General features: G+C 50.4%; 1 protein-coding gene across 2 annotated transcripts in view; it reads right to left on the reverse strand.

Moving 5' to 3' along the window:
- Positions 1 to 15,346, reverse strand: part of SLC6A13 (solute carrier family 6 member 13) — a 51,135-nt gene that overhangs the window by 4,594 nt on the left and 31,195 nt on the right. For both annotated transcript variants that reach the window (XM_059683908.1, XM_059683909.1), the window contains exons 5-9: positions 12,382 to 12,466; positions 11,370 to 11,502; positions 10,375 to 10,509; positions 2,509 to 2,612; positions 1,522 to 1,646 (exon numbers count right to left, since the gene is read on the reverse strand). In XM_059683908.1, coding sequence (XP_059539891.1) covers positions 1,522 to 1,646; positions 2,509 to 2,612; positions 10,375 to 10,509; positions 11,370 to 11,502; positions 12,382 to 12,466 — 582 coding nt within the window. The remainder of the gene's footprint in view (positions 1 to 1,521; positions 1,647 to 2,508; positions 2,613 to 10,374; positions 10,510 to 11,369; positions 11,503 to 12,381; positions 12,467 to 15,346) is intronic.

Consider the following 15,346-nt stretch of genomic DNA (forward strand, 5'->3'; position numbering starts at 1 on the left):
AGGCTGTGAGGGAGCGGCAGGGTCTGATGAGACCTGGAGCCCTCATGCTCCCCCATTAACTAAGGCAATTGCTGTGTTCTTTCTATAGAGGAGATGGTTCCAAAGAGAATTCCCCCAAGACTAGACTGCACCTGGGGCCACTAGTTGCCCCCCCCCCCCGCCCCCCCTCCCGCTTCCCTGGGCCTTTTCTGTCACCCTACAAGCAGTGAACTGGCATTATTTCCAGAATACCACTGACATTCAGTCTCTCAAATAACTTAGTGTTCCTCTCAGCTGGCTTAAATAGCAGGAACAGAGTCTCAGGCCAGCACTTGGATTCATCTGTAGGAAGCTTCCTTTGAAAACCAAAAGGGTGTGAACCTGTGACCTTCAACAGTCCTTTACCTCTTGAAGCCCCGCTCCCCACACTGGTGAGCAGGGGGACGGTACTAGCACCTGCCTCCCAGCTTCCCACCGCATGGCACAGTGCCTGGCATATAGTAAGTGCTTAATAAAAGTGAAGTGTTATCACTTTTTTAAAAAGATGTGTTACTGGAATCAAACTGACAACCTTTCGGTGCATGGAATGATGCCCAACCAACTGAACCACATTGGCCAGGGCAAAATATTATCACTTTTAATAAGAGTCAGTGATGTTAGTTGCCCAGTGCTTGGCACTATGCATGACAAGGGTGTGCTTGTGAATGCTATAGAAAAAAAAAATTGTCTTGCTACAGAGTGTAAGTGGATGGTCTTCAAGAATAGGGGAAGAGCAAAAGAAACATTTAGAGCTTACCCAGATAGGAGACCAGTCCTTGATTTTATCTAAAAGAAGCAACAAGAAGACTGCGTAGTGGAAAAGCATTCACTTGAAAAAGAAAGACACTCTATGAGCCAATATAAACTTACCTCTGGGGTTTTAAAGTGGACAAGTCAAGGTGAAGGACGGTGTATATAGCGTGTTATCAATTCATTTTTAAAAAGGGGGTGAAAAGTAGCAATAGCAATATGTCCCTATGTGTGAATGCATGTGCATGTATATATGGGGATATGCTTTTCTCATACACCTAAGCTATTTCTGTAGGGATAAACATGAACCTGATAACACTGGTGGCCTGATAACATTGGGGTGGGAAGAAAAATGTTCACTCTATACCAGCCGTGGGCAAACTATGGCCCGCGGGCCGGAATAAAACTTTTGAAAAAAAAGACCGTACCCTTTTATGTAATGATGTTTACTTTGAATTTATATTAGTTCACACAAACACTCCATCCATGCTTTTGTTCCGGCCCTCCGGTCCAGTTTAAGAACCCATTGTGGCCCTCGAGTCAAAAAGTTTGCCCAACCCTGCTCTATACCCATTAACTCTTTGAAGCTGTAATTGCTGTTTTTAAGTCCTCCCCCAGGACTTCCTGAGAGACCCACTGAAAGGTGACCAGAGCTCACCTACGTGAAGGCGACAGTAGAAACGCCTCCGGAACCCAGCTGGCGAAGGTTCAAAGCTCACAGAATCCACAGCCTCAGGCCTCCCCAACACTCACCTGACTCGGCCACCTCGGAGATGGGCACCCCCTGCTCTTGGGACATGAAGCCCAGGATGGAGAAGATGGCAAACCCAGCCACAAAGCTGGTGCCACTGTTGAGGAAGCAGAGGGCCATGCAGTCCCTGTGGGCGAGATGGGGGTGGGGCGGGGGGGGACAGGTAGGTCAGAAAGAGCTGCAGTGTCTCAGGCCTGCGGTCCAGAGCAGTGGGAGCCCCTGGGGAGCTCAGGCCCTCCCAGCAGACAGGCCAGAGGGGCTGCCTGGCGGAATGACGATAAGCATTCCAGGAACCATGCTGCTCCCCCAACCCCACTGGCTTAGACTTGGCACAAAGCAAGGTCATCCCAAAAGAATGAGGCTCTGAGGAAGTAAAATATTAATGGAAAAGTTACAAACAGCCTCCCTTCCCCGACACATTGTCACCACACCTTTGGGACACCATCACTGACACAATTCAGTGCGCCGTGCTAACGCCCAGGACGCAGGCCTGGGTAGTCCCAAGCAACCAATGATTCTTAGTCACCTAAATCTGACTATGAAATTTTATGCTATTTGGGGCTGATATTAAAATTGACTTAAATTCCCTGATATGAACCAGGTATGAAAAGGGAACCATGAGGAGGGGACACTAGCTGGGGCAGGGGTGAAGGAGGGTGGTTAAGGAATCCGTGTTTGCCAGGGCTCCCGTACACAGCAGGACAGACGGAGGTCCCACTGCATGGCATGACTACTTACTCCTCAGGCTCGCTGGCATCCTGAGCCCCATGACCCCTCATTAGCCGGGGCCCACGCTGGGCCCCGCTGCGCTCCCCCGCCAACCGTTTGCCTAGGCTGCAGTTGACCCCTTTCAGCAACTGGTAGCCCTGGAGTATTGGAAAGTGGGGTGAAGGGTCGGGGTGGGCGAATCCATGAAATCACCCCTGACCCAGCACGGCCGGAGGCACAGTGGGATGTGGGTTTGTGGCTCAGGCCCACTCCCCAGTCACCTGTAGCAGTTGTTGTGGTACTTGTTGTAGCTGCTCAGGGCTGTCAGGCACCCTACACAGATGGCGAAGGAGAAGAAGATCTGGGTGCCCGCGTCCATCCACACCTACACAGGGAAAAGGCAAGAAAGCTGCACCCCAGGGAACCAGGGCATCTGGGCTCCGTGGGAGCACGCGGACCATGGCTGAGCCAGGCACTGGCTAGGGATGACGAGAATCCTGTCCTCAGCCTGTGCATGCCCCGCTGCGACCCTTGGCCCCAATGGGCTCTACTTCCTGAGCCCCTAGATGGGGTTTCTCGAGCGCTACCACGATGGCAGATGGCATCGGCCGTAGGCATTCGAAGAAGACGGAAGGGCCATGGTGGAGAGGGTGAGTGGGAGGGCGCCCTGGAACTAAGCGAGGTCTGGCACCAGGTTTCTATCAAAGAAACAAAGCCCTGGTTCTGCCTCCACCATCTCCTGTCCTGGGCTCTCCTGGAGGTGTGACCAGAGACAGGATCTCTGAGCAAATGGTCCGTAATATCAGTGCTACATGGGATGAAGCTTTTCCCCTCGTGCCCCCAAACCCTCGGTCTGAAAAGCAGGAAGAGTAATCCTCAGCTCACCAGAAAGTCAAGAGGATGAACAGAAATGCATCTGCAAAGGGCTTTGTTCTCCTTGGGGGGGAAAGAGCTCTCCAGCTAACACAGGGTATGTTGTTGTCACTGTTGTCTCAGCTGCTGACCCAGCCTGCGCGTGTTATGATTTAGGTCTAACAGCTAGAATAACATCCCAAAGAGAAAGCACATCAAGGCAAACAGGACCAGGCAACCCTGCAGATCGGCAGGAGGTGGGGTCCTGGGGCAACGGATCCGCCCAGGCGCCTCCTGCCTTCGGAGGATGTGAGCTCTACAAGGGAACACCAAGCTCTGGATGCCAGCAGTTGTCCCAGCATCTCTGTGTTCCAGTTTCTTGACCGTTGTCTGGCTCTACCCCAGGAGCCCCCACACACGTGCCCAATTTCCTTTCACTGTATCAGGTTCCCAATGCCCCCACACACCCAAGCCTCAGCTTCATTCTGTCCAAAGCTCCTACGGCCCTTACCTGTCCTCCCTGCCTCCCTAACATCGCCACCACCCTCAGCCTCCGCTGCTCTCTCTCGTCACACCCACCCACCAAAGTCCCATTTTGTTCGGCATGATAGTGGGTCCCAGGGACCCTCTGGCAAGCTGACTACATCAGAATCACATTGATTCCTCAACCAGCATCCCGAGTGGAGACACGGAGTCTCTAGGGCTAAAGGAGAACCCAGAAATCTGTATCGTGTCCAAAGCTTCCTGGGTGATCCTACTGAGCAGTCAGATGTGAAAATCACTGCCCTACAGCCCCCAGGCTGGCGCCAGAGATGCATCCTGGCACTCACTCCTCTTGTTATGTTTCCGTTTCTGCAGGAATGGGAAAAGAGCAGGGAAAGGTGGTGAAGGCGGGGGGACGGGGGGGGGGGGGATATCTCTAGCCTCCTCTCCCCCTGCTCACTGTGGCTCCCATCCCCAAGGAGTTCTGTGAGGCAGAAGCTGCCACCAAGGAACAGGGCTCAGAGGCAGATCCAGAAGGGCTGCTACCAAGGAATAGTCTGGAGGGTGGAAACACCGGGGGACTCTTTTAAACATGAGAGACATTATAATGGGAAGGAGAGGGGTCATCAGGACTTACTTCTAAAGCAAAAGAAGGGTTAGGGTAAGAATGAAAAGAAAGAACCTGCACACAAGAATGGGGTGTTTACAAAATTCAGTTTGATGACAAAAGTTTGAGATTTTTGTTTGTTTTAATCCTCACATGAGGATATGTTTATTGATTTTAGAGAGGAAGGGGGAGGGAGGGAGGGAGAAAGGGAGGGGGGGAGGGAGGAAGGGAGAGAGAGAGAAAGAGAGAGAGAGAGAGAGAGAGAGAGAGAGAGAGAGAGAGAGATGAGATAGAAACGTTGATCAATGTGTCCTATATGCCCCCAACCGGGATCAAACCCAAAACCTGGGTATGTGCTCTGACCTGGAATGGAACCCGCAACTTTTGGTGTACAGGACAACACTCCAACCAACTGAGCCACCCAGCCGGGGCTGAGGAGATGTTTTAAATCATTTTTTCTTCTAAAACTCTGCCCCTCAGATACTGTAAGGTGGTCAACTCAGGAAAACTCACTGACCTCTGGTCTGAAGGTCATCCTGTCCTGCCTCCCTCCTGCTCACTCAGTGGGTGATGAGCAGCACTGAGCTTGTACAGCATGGATTTACCCGGGGTCAGAGATGCGGGGTGGGGAGCGATGCCTCTCTGCCGGGGGCTCCCTCTGTCATGAGATCAGGTGATCTTTCATAACAGCCATCCGGCCTAGGAGGTTTGCTCCGTGCGCCTCGCAGCCACAGGGTGAGGGGGACCCACACATTGCTGGGGAAACTGCCCGGTGTCCGCAGAGATGTCTGTGGCTGCCCACATGCTGGCAGGGGTGCAAATCCTGTGCTTATAAAGTTTTGTAAACTTGGGCTTGGGAAGAAAAATTGTGACTTGGCAGTTTACCTCACCCTGAGGGGGACAGGCTAAGACCTAGTTGGGAGGAGAGGTTACTGAGAACAGAGGCGAACGCAGCAGGGGGCTGCGCGGTCAGAGTGCGAGGTCAGATGTGATGCCTCGGACTAAGGCCCCCTCACTGGGAGCTTGGCAAGCCCAGCTCTCTGCACAGCTGCTGCCTGACAAGCCTGCTGGGATAGGAGGAAGGAATGGGGTCAGAAGAAGGGCTGAAGGAACCAGCAGAGCAAGCTGTTCTGTTCCCACTGCAGGCGGCCCACTCCCGGCCTGTGCCAGGAGCCCTGGTTTCTGGAACAAAGCTCCAATGTGTCTTTGGCTGGGGCAGGAGACTAACCAAGAATGAAACAAGTGTGAGAGACCCTTGGGGGAGTGTGGGCAGAAACGAGTTCTCTGGGGGCACCAAGGAAGAGAGAGTGAGCTCTGGGAGGTACAGAAAAGATGTTTTCAACTTGGAGTCCAACCCCAAGGATTTTATACTTACTATTTTTAGGAAGGCAATAGTGTGTAATGGAAAAAGCCTGGGTTTTGGAGTCAAAATGAGCTGGGATAATTTACTAACTCTATTAACTACTAGCTGTATGATCTTAGGCAAGTCACTTAACCTCTCTGAACCTTACTTTTCTCATCGGGAAAATGGCAATAATAATAAATTAAATAATGTAAGTAAAATGCCTAAGATAAATATGAGTTCCCTATCCCACCTTCTGGAGTAATAAAAAATAGCCACTAAAACTCTCAAATAATTACTATTCTTGGGAAAATGAATATCATGGTGATTAATACAGCGGACTCCAAAAAACTACTTGGTGTAAAACCCAAGCTCCCGCACATGCTAGTTTTGTGATTTGGAACAAATTTCTTCAGGTTTCTAAGCTTTAGTGTCTTCATCTGTAAAATGAGGCTAACACCTAACTCCCAGGTTTAGTGGGACGATTCCACTGAGTCACACACTCAGTAAAGTGCCTGGCAAATAATAAACACATAATCGAGATGTCAGCTATTGCTGGTTTGTTGTTGGGCTGCATATTTTTAAAAAGCAACCCACCTTTCGGTGATGGTGAGGTCCCATGGATTTTTTAGCAATTACTAAGCAATTCATGAATCAGGCAGTGTGCCCCGTAGCAACTAAAAGGGCACTCTGATGGGCTTGGTTACCATAGGAAGAAGGGCAGGGGAAGGAATCAGTCAGCAAAAGAAATGGGCCAGGATGTCTTTTTTGGTGAAAGGTTTTTACCTCGCAGATTGCCTCTTTCTTCTATAGAAATTACCTCATTGGTCTTGATCAGAAAATCCCAGACAGGTTTATCAAGATTATGTTTCTAAGAGAGTTTGAAACTGCAAATAGATATTTAATCTAGGTTTGGTATCATGGGATTTTAGCACAAGTGACACCATTTTGGGCCTGTGGTTTTCTCTTTAATAGTGGTTTTGGCCCTAGCTGGTTTGGCTCAGTGGATAGAGCATGGGCCTGCAGACTGGAGGGTCCTGGGTTCAATTCCAGTCAAGAGCACATGCTCAGGTGGTGGGCTCAATCCTCAGTAGGGGGTGTGCAGGAGGCAGCTGATCAATGATTCTCTCTCATCATTGATGTTTCTATCTCTCCCTCTCCCTTTCTCTCTGAAATCAATAAAAATTAGAAAAAAATTAGTGATTTTGCTTGTAGCTTTTCTTATTAAAGTGAAAAATCATAAAGGTACTTTATTAAAGAAACACAAGAGGACTTTCTTGGAAATAGGTTGTGCTTGCAGAGAGAGAACTGGAGGGTAAATGTGTTCTCACAGGGTCTCTAAAGAACTCGGCAGTGGGTGTTTGGGATGCCTATAATGTCAATGAACGAAGATAGTTACTTGTTGTCTGTCTTCTAAACACATATTAATGACTCTGCTTCCACATAACTGCCTCTTAGAAACAGCTTCACCTGTCTTCTATTTGTGCCTCTGTATCTGCTCTCCACCCTTTTCCTGCTGTTGTGCCAGGGAAGGCTGCCCTGTCCTTTGTGGACTCCCTCGCCTCCTTTCTGTCTCCATGGGTTCAGGCAGTGGGAAGTATCTGCAGGAGACTGGAGGCCAGAAGATTTCCCCTCCGGTCATTATCCATCCCGTGGATCATTTGTCCTTGGATAGGGTTCTCATTAGCCTGAAGGAACAAGTGACTTGGTTCAAAACCCTGTCATCAAGGCAGCGGGGTTGGGAGAGCCAGTTAGCAATAGGAATGTGAGAGGGCTGCATCCTTTGAGCAGGTTTCCTTCTCTTTTCCCAATGGTTAAGAAAAAGAAACAAGGTGGTGTCACCCGCCCCACCTCCCACTCCACAACGAGCCAAAACGTAATTGCAGTTTTCAGCTCCTCCCAGGAACGTGACCTTAAGCCAGACTGGTTTAGAGTCATCTGCCCTCTAAAGACCCCAACTACCCCTTCCTACGCAAAGGTGACCCTGCCAGAAACAACCCTCTTTTCTTCTGCTAATAACGTCTCCACCCCGCCCAGTGTCTGCCCACAAAAACCTTCCGGTTTGTACAACTTCTTGGGCCACCCTTCTGTTTACTAGATGGGATGACACCCAATTCATAAATCTTAATTTTAAAAAAATATTTTTTTCAATTAAGTTGACAAACATTATTATATTTGTTTCAGGTGTATATGAGGTCCCATAGATTTCAATGGACGATATCAATTTTTAAAAGACTCAGTGGTTCCAACCTCCTCCCTAAATAAATCCTTCATTAGAATCATTTAGCAGAGATTTAAAAGGTTCAACAAAGGCTCTTTGGACACCCTACCCCCCAGCCCATGCCCTTACCCTGCCCTTAACAGAGGACAGTAGGACTGACAAAAGGAAAGAAACAAGTGCCCGGATAAAGCACACACTGCACCAGCGGCCGTTCCTCATGGTGCGGAGACAAGCCCTGGGGAGCACCAGGGCAGGCAGCAGCCCCCTGCACACAAAGCCTGGCAGGAAAAGAGGGAACCAGATGACCCAGCACTGTCTCTGCCTGGCTCCCCACTCCCACGCCGAGTGCTCACCGGAGAGATGTCTTTGGCCTTTGTGTTGGCTAGCAGGAATTTGTACCTTTCTCAAGTGCCAGGCAAATGCCAGTTGGAATTATCACACTTCCTGGGGGGTGCCAACTACATTCAATTAGTGCTCTGGCAGGGCATCCACCCTGCAGGGGTTGCTGTGCTCGCAGACAACAAGGGCCTCACTTCAGCATGGGGCCAAGACCAGGCAGCTAACAAGGCAGGCAGCTCGAAAGCTCAGGGCCAAGCCAGGCCCTTGAAACTTCATGCTTCCTGCACAGCCTGTGCTGGCTGGGGGTGGAAAGATGGTATCCTGGAGAGCGGATTTAAAAGAGGTCTTATTCCCTCTAGTAACCCAGACACAGAATGATGGCCTTATTAACGCTCAGCGTTTAAAGCTATCTGGTCCACCTTCTTTATGTTTGCTGGAAGATACACACACACACACACACACACACACACACACAAATGGGGACTTTGCCTTCAAGAGATTATAACGCATGTGGGATTTTTATCATTCAGACCTGGATTCCAGGTGCAGGTGCAAGGACAGAAAATTCTTTAAGCTCTTCAGGCCTTCATTTCCTTATCTATAAAATAAGGGTACCTCGCTGACCTGCCGTGAGGATTAGCTGAAATAATGCATGTAAACCTCTTAATGCCAGAGACACTGTAAGCACTCAACAGTGTTTAGCGCTAAATCGCTGATCAGGACAAACAAGGCACTGATCACAGAAGCCATAAATCCGTTCCAGAAATGCTGGACCCTCTCTCCTTTTTCTCCCTCAGCCCACCTGCCTGTCTCCTGGCCTGAACATGTTCCCTCCTTCCCAGCCTGACCTCCAAACAAGGTGGGATTTGTGGCTCAGCTGCTCCAGAACCGCGATGGCTCCCTCCGCTCTGCTGCCCAGACCTGCCTGCTGCCTACTCTCCATCACAGCCCTTTGGTTCCAGATAAGCCATAGGGCTTATGAGTCACAAAATAAAAGTGCACTTTGTTTGGCCTGTCGCTTGCTGTGTGACCTTGGGCCCCGTTTGCTCATCTGTGCAACGAGGAGTTTGCACTGCATGACCTCTGGAGCCCTTTCAGCTCCAATGGCCATGACTCAGCAGTTTGTGGCTAAAGCCGACTGCAACCCTGCGCCCCACTGGAGATGACGCAGCAGCCATCTGTAGCGCTGTTGTGACTAAGACGTGGGAGAGGCGGAGGAGGAGCTCATGTCCCACCAGCAGACCATGGAGAAATACCCAGGGCGCGAGGCTACTGGACTCCATGAGGATGTTTCTGACTGCGGAGCCCGGCAGCCTGGTAGGATTCAGGATGGAAGAACTCATAACTCTGCCAGGCGGCTGGGAGACTGGGGATAACTGAGCTGCTGTATCACCCCAAATTCCGCGCAAGGGGGAGCCACTGCCTCTGCGTGAACTGAGTCGCCCGGAGGGACTGTGGACACGAGTGCCACTCCTTTTCTCTTGCTCCCTCCCAGCAATTTCAGTGACTGCGCTGGTGCCTCGCTATTTAAAATGTTTGAACCGCCACCCACTTGTTCTTCAGGGTCCCTGTCTTGGGCAGAGAGCCTCCAGCACGGAGGGAGGCTGTCAAACTTGTGCGCATGCTCCCGGGGGAAGGCAGGCACCGAGCTGGTAGCACATCTCAGGGTTCTGGGGGAGCTCCCCCACACCCCGCCCTCCACAAATGGCAGCCAGACAGGAGATAAGAAACCCGCCAGAGGCAGCGGCTTCTTACTTCAGGCCTGGCTTTACAAACCCCTCCTGTCAGCAAGCAGCACCGCCCCCTCCCTGTGAGGGCCCGAAGGAAGCTGGCTGAGGGGAGGGCAGGGGCGGGGCCTCTTGATGACCAACAGGAAACTCAACACCCGCCCAGCTGGGAACTGGACCTAGAGATGGGCCTTCTGACAGGGAGGGAGCCAGAGGGGGCTGATTGAGGGTTAGGAAGCAGAGAAGAAGCTAGGTGTGAAATAAGATGGCCAAGGGGAAAAGTGCACAAAGGGGATGGGGTTAGGTAGGGTCCAGCCCGTGAGCAAAGGCTGTAAGTGACATATTTGCCACTCCTGAGAAATATTACTAGGGCCTCAGGCCCCCCTGGCTTCCCTGGCAGCTGTGAGCCAAGGAGGGGGACCACACTCAGCTGCCAACAGATGCCTGCGATCTTCTGGCCCATGGTGGATGCTTTAGGGTTGGGCCAGGACCAGGGCTGGCCCACAGAGCACAGGGAAGGTCTGTAGCTCCAGCACCTCCAGAGCCACAGGACAACCCATGTCTGTGGCTTCTTACCTGGGGATCCCACAGACGTGTGAGGTTTGGATACAGGTAAAACTGAATCCCTTGGGCTGCCCCAGGCAGTGTCACCCCTCGAATTAACAGGACCACCAGCATGAGGTAAGGAAATGTGGCTGTGAAGTACACCACCTGGCCAAGGGGCAGATGAGAGATAAGAAACCTGTGAGTAGGAGAGAGGGGGCTGGAGGCCCAGCAGTGAAACTGCAGGCAGGAGCTCCCCAGCTACAGAAGAGGTCAGAGGAGTTCCCCATCTGCTCCTACCCTCTCACCTCAGTTCCACCTCCCCTAACTGTGAGCCCAAACCTCTCCTCTCCCCTCTCCTGACTAAAGCACTCACCCGCCCGCAACACATACCCAATAAATATTTGTTGAGTGCCTGAGTGAACTTAGGCATTCTCCCAACGGGCATGTTGGAATTATGTCGAGGGATGTCAGGTATGAAAAGATCTGTAACACATGATCCCTGTCCTCACAGAGCTTACAAGCTTAGTGCAACCAGATTAGGAAGAATGCCTTGTCAGAGGCCTCCAAGGCAGGAGTATGGAGAACTCAGAATGCCCTTCTAATTCCTACACACCCTAGGGCAAACAGGTCCCCCAGCTTCTCAGGTTGACTTGGAATCATGTTGAGACTAATGATCTTATTGGAATTCCTTTTCCAAAGAAATGTTGAGCTAGGGAGCCATGAACTATGTTCTATTTGCAATATGCCTGCATATGTGGTATATTCCAAGTTCAAATTCTTCTGGAAGTGTCCTTCCCCACCCACCCACCCTCTCTCTCTTCCATTTAATTTCCCCAAAGAGCAGAAGGATTTGGGATTGAACTCAGGAGAGGCATAGAATCAAAGGGCAAGACATACAAATCTTGGTTGGGTCATTCCCTCCCATCCCTGACTAAGCTACAACTTAGGAAACTCTTGGGTAATTGAACCCCCAGTGAAGGCAGGGAGTCCTGGGATGGGAGGGCCAGGAGCTCTCTAACACGGACCTTGCCTGTGGACTTGACCCCCTTCCAGATGCAGAAGTAGCAGATGACCCAGGCAAGCAAGAGGCATATGGCTAGTTCCCAGCGCAGGGCCCCCAGGTGCTGGATGCCATCAGAGATCTTCAGGACCCGCCTCCTGGGGAGAGAAGGTTGAGCCAGGCTCCACTTTGCTGCCAGCCTCCATTTCGTGGCCCTTGCATCTCAGGCAGTGGAGCCATGCCTCCCAGCTCTTGTCCAAAGGCTTGTCAGCTCTTGTCACCTGAATCCATGAGGCTCTCCTTTGCCCGAAGATGGGGGTAGATAGAAAGTGAGGCAAATATAAACTGCTTCCAGGTAAGTTTGCTCTGGGAGGCTGAGTACCAATTTAACCAGGAGAAGGAGGTGCAAACACATTTTCTCAACCAGGGTTACAGGATGTTTTGATAGGAGGAATTATGCCCTATCAGTGGTTCTCCACCTTCTGGCCCTTTAAACACAGTTCCTCATGTTGTGACCCAACCATAAAATTATTTTCATTGCTACTTCATAACTGTAATGTTTCTACTGTTATAAATCGTAATGTAAATATCTGATATGCAGGATGGTCTTAGGCGACCCCTGTAAAAGGGTCGTTTGACCGCCAAAGGGGTCGCGACCCACAGGTTGAGAACCGCTGCCCTAGATGAATGTCAGTATTGGGGAAGGGAAGTTAAGAGACAATGCACATGCAGCTGAAGAGAGGAGAGTAGTTAAGGGTGTGGCCACACGTGGGTGTGCACTAGCTAACAGGGGGCTGGACAAGTGGGAGAGGAAAGGCAGGAGAGCTGCAAACTTCTCATCTCTGAAACCTGTTCTGCACTAACCACAAATATGGACACCACAGAAAAAAGCCGCTGACGTGACAGGGCCACCAACGAAGGAGATAGAAAATCTTGCCTTGTAGTCCATTGGGAGTCACTACTGGCTGAGCCCATCCCCGTGACCTTCTTCCAAACACACAGCCCACAGTGGGGGATAAAAAACGGGCCTCACTTACTCCCAGAACTCGATGACAGGAGAGGTGGCGTTCTCAGAGGTCACATTCAGGGAGCCATTGGTCCTCTGGAACTCCACACAGTGTTCTACTCATGGGTCCCAGGAAGGAAGCAAGAGAAGAATCATTAACCAGTATTTGGGGTGAAATTTCAGGAGAATGGAAGTGAGGTATCTGGAAGGAACTGGGCTGAACTTGTCTATACGAAACATCCTTAAACACGTAACCTCGACAAGCCCACGCCACCCTCTCCCACATGCTTTTACTTGTCAGTTTCTAAATGTTTGGGTGCATATTCTTACTAAAGCGTGATCAGATGGCATCAGGAAAGACACACTTCAAAGTACACAAATACTCCCAGGTAAGTGTTGTGTGTAAAGTCATAACCTTTGAAGAATACTAAGAAGGCTTCTAGGGACGTTACGCATCCAAGTCGCTAAAGAGCACGGGGACAGGTGCAAAAAAGCTCTGCCTGGAACCCTGGCCCTCTCTCCAAGCTTCACATCCCTCATCTCCCAAATGACATGCGAACATCCCTTTGTAGGACCGACAGGGAATCAAATGAAAACATGTCAGTAAAGTACTCAATAAGCAGTAGCTCTTAGTTATTTGTCCATAATTTTGGAGTTTCACAAAGCATGTCTACGATATTTTTTCTATTTTATAAGTACAGTAATCTTCAAAAATATTAAGACAGATAGTGTTTTCCCATCATACACATGAAGAAAGGGAGTCTGCTTAGAAATGGCCTGTCTTAGCTTGTAAGTGACTGAGGGCTAGAATCCAGCCCAGTGAGCTGTGTATGTTCCATCTTCAAAATACCTAGAATCTGACCTTTCTCATTATCACCACTGCCACCACCCTGCCGCAGGTCACCACCATCTCATGCCTCCCCACTCCAGCCTGTACTCTTGCCTCCCTAATCAAATCTCCATACAGCAGTCAGAGTGACATTGTTAAAATGTAAGTCATGTTTTATGTCACGCCCCAGTTCAAAACTCTCCAACAGGTTTCCTATCCCACTCAGAGAAAAAAAGCCAAACCCCTATAATCACCTCCAAGGCCCTATTTAATCTATCCATCACCTCTGGCCTCACCTCCCACTGCTGCTACTCACCTGCCCCAGCTACACCACCCCTGTTGCTCCCTGGGTGCTATTGGCACTGGTGCCCCAGGGCCTTTGACGGGGAGTCCTTGCCACCTCGTGTCTGTCTCCTGTTGTCTCAGTGGCTCACTCCCCATCCTCCTTGGAGCATTACTCCTGTCATCTTCTCCGTAAAGCCTTCACTGATGACCCATTTAAAATTACACCCCCACCCCTAAAATTCCTAAAACCTCTTCCCTGTTTTATTTTTCTCCACAGGCCTTCTCACATAACTATTATTTCTCACTTATTTTGTGTATGGTCTGTCTGTCTCCTGTCACTAGGATGACAATTCCATGCAGGCAAGGACCTTCATTTTTATATGTTACCACATCCTCGGTTCTTAGAACAGAGTTGGAATTCAATAATATATGTTGGATGGCAATGTCAGTCGGCACTGTTTTCACTAGACATGTCACTTTCCTCGAAGCTTCAGCACACCAAGCATTTCACCACGGCAGGACAGGCCATCCTGCAATATTCAAGATGCCCAGCTCGGAGTAAAACCAGACTCGCTAGGAGAAACATCCAAAATGTCAGGGAGCAAGAGGCTTGGGTGTTGCATTTGCCTCAGAATTGTCTCAGAGAGACCCCACCCCCAAACAAACTAAAGGCAGGCCTAAAGCAAAACTCCTAGGCCACCAAAGAGTCACACAATTTTACAAGAGGAACTCCACTGAGATCTGGATAAAGTCACCATCTGACAAGCTGGTTGTCAAGGGTATTTCAGTGCACATAGATGGAAGGGAGGAAGGAAAGAAGGCAGGAAGGTAGGAGGGAGGGAAGGAGGGAAGGAAGGAGGGAAGGAGGGAGGGAGGGTAGGAAGGAGAGAAGAAGGGAGGGAGGGGGGAAGGGAGGGAGGGAGGAAAAATATATCACATAAAGAAAATATTAGAGATGGCGGCATAGGTAAACACTGGAGATTGCTGCCTCGCACAACCACTTCAAAAATACAGCTAAAAGACGGAATGGACAACATCCAGAACCACAGGAAGGCTGGCTGAGTGGAAATTCTACAACTAGAAGGAAAGAGAAAAGCATACCGAGACTCAGAGGAGGTGCGGTGCAGGAGTAAAATACAAAGGTGCGGAGGTGCATGCGGAGAGGGCTGGCGGCTGAGGTCACGATTGTCTTTTTCAATCAGGAAGGAGTCTCAGGCTCTGAGCTCCAGTTCCAGGCAAGTCTCTGGGGAACCAGACTCATACGGGAGAAACGGGACTGTCTGGCATCTATCAGAACTGGAGGGCAGCTTTCTCTCAGAGGTACTTGAAGCGATTGCTGGGACACTGAGAAGCGGGGCCTCTGAGGACAGGACTGAGAGCAGCCATACTGCTCACTCTGCCCACCCTGTTGATCCCCTGGGGCTCCACCCCGCCCAAGCCGTGCATGGAGGCTTTTGCATATGAAAGGCCCGGCCCTTTGTAATCTGAAAATTACTTAACAAACTGCAGCTGCCCAAGGCCCCAGGGCAACTTGCATTGCTTTACAGCTGGCTTCTGCAGGGTAGCCTCAGACAGAGGCTAGCTTAGCACCTCCTTAGATCCAAGAGCCAGTGTACCCAGTGGTCAGAGTGGGACCATCCAATTATAACTCCGCAGATCCATAAGGGACACACTCAGGGGGCAGACTCAGTGAGCACCAAAGCCCCACTGAAGCAAGTCATGCTCCATAAGGGTGTCTTCAGCACAGAAGTTCTCCCACTGTAGACACAGCTGATTCTCACAGCCAATTGGCCTGGAGGTCAAATCCTCCCAGTGTTACCTACAACAATCAAGGCTTAACTACATCAAGACTGTGCACAAAGCCCACAAGGGGGTGCACCAA

The sequence above is a fragment of the Myotis daubentonii genome, chromosome 2 (genome assembly GCF_963259705.1).
Source record: "Myotis daubentonii chromosome 2, mMyoDau2.1, whole genome shotgun sequence".
Classification (NCBI taxonomy): Eukaryota; Metazoa; Chordata; class Mammalia; order Chiroptera; family Vespertilionidae; genus Myotis; species Myotis daubentonii.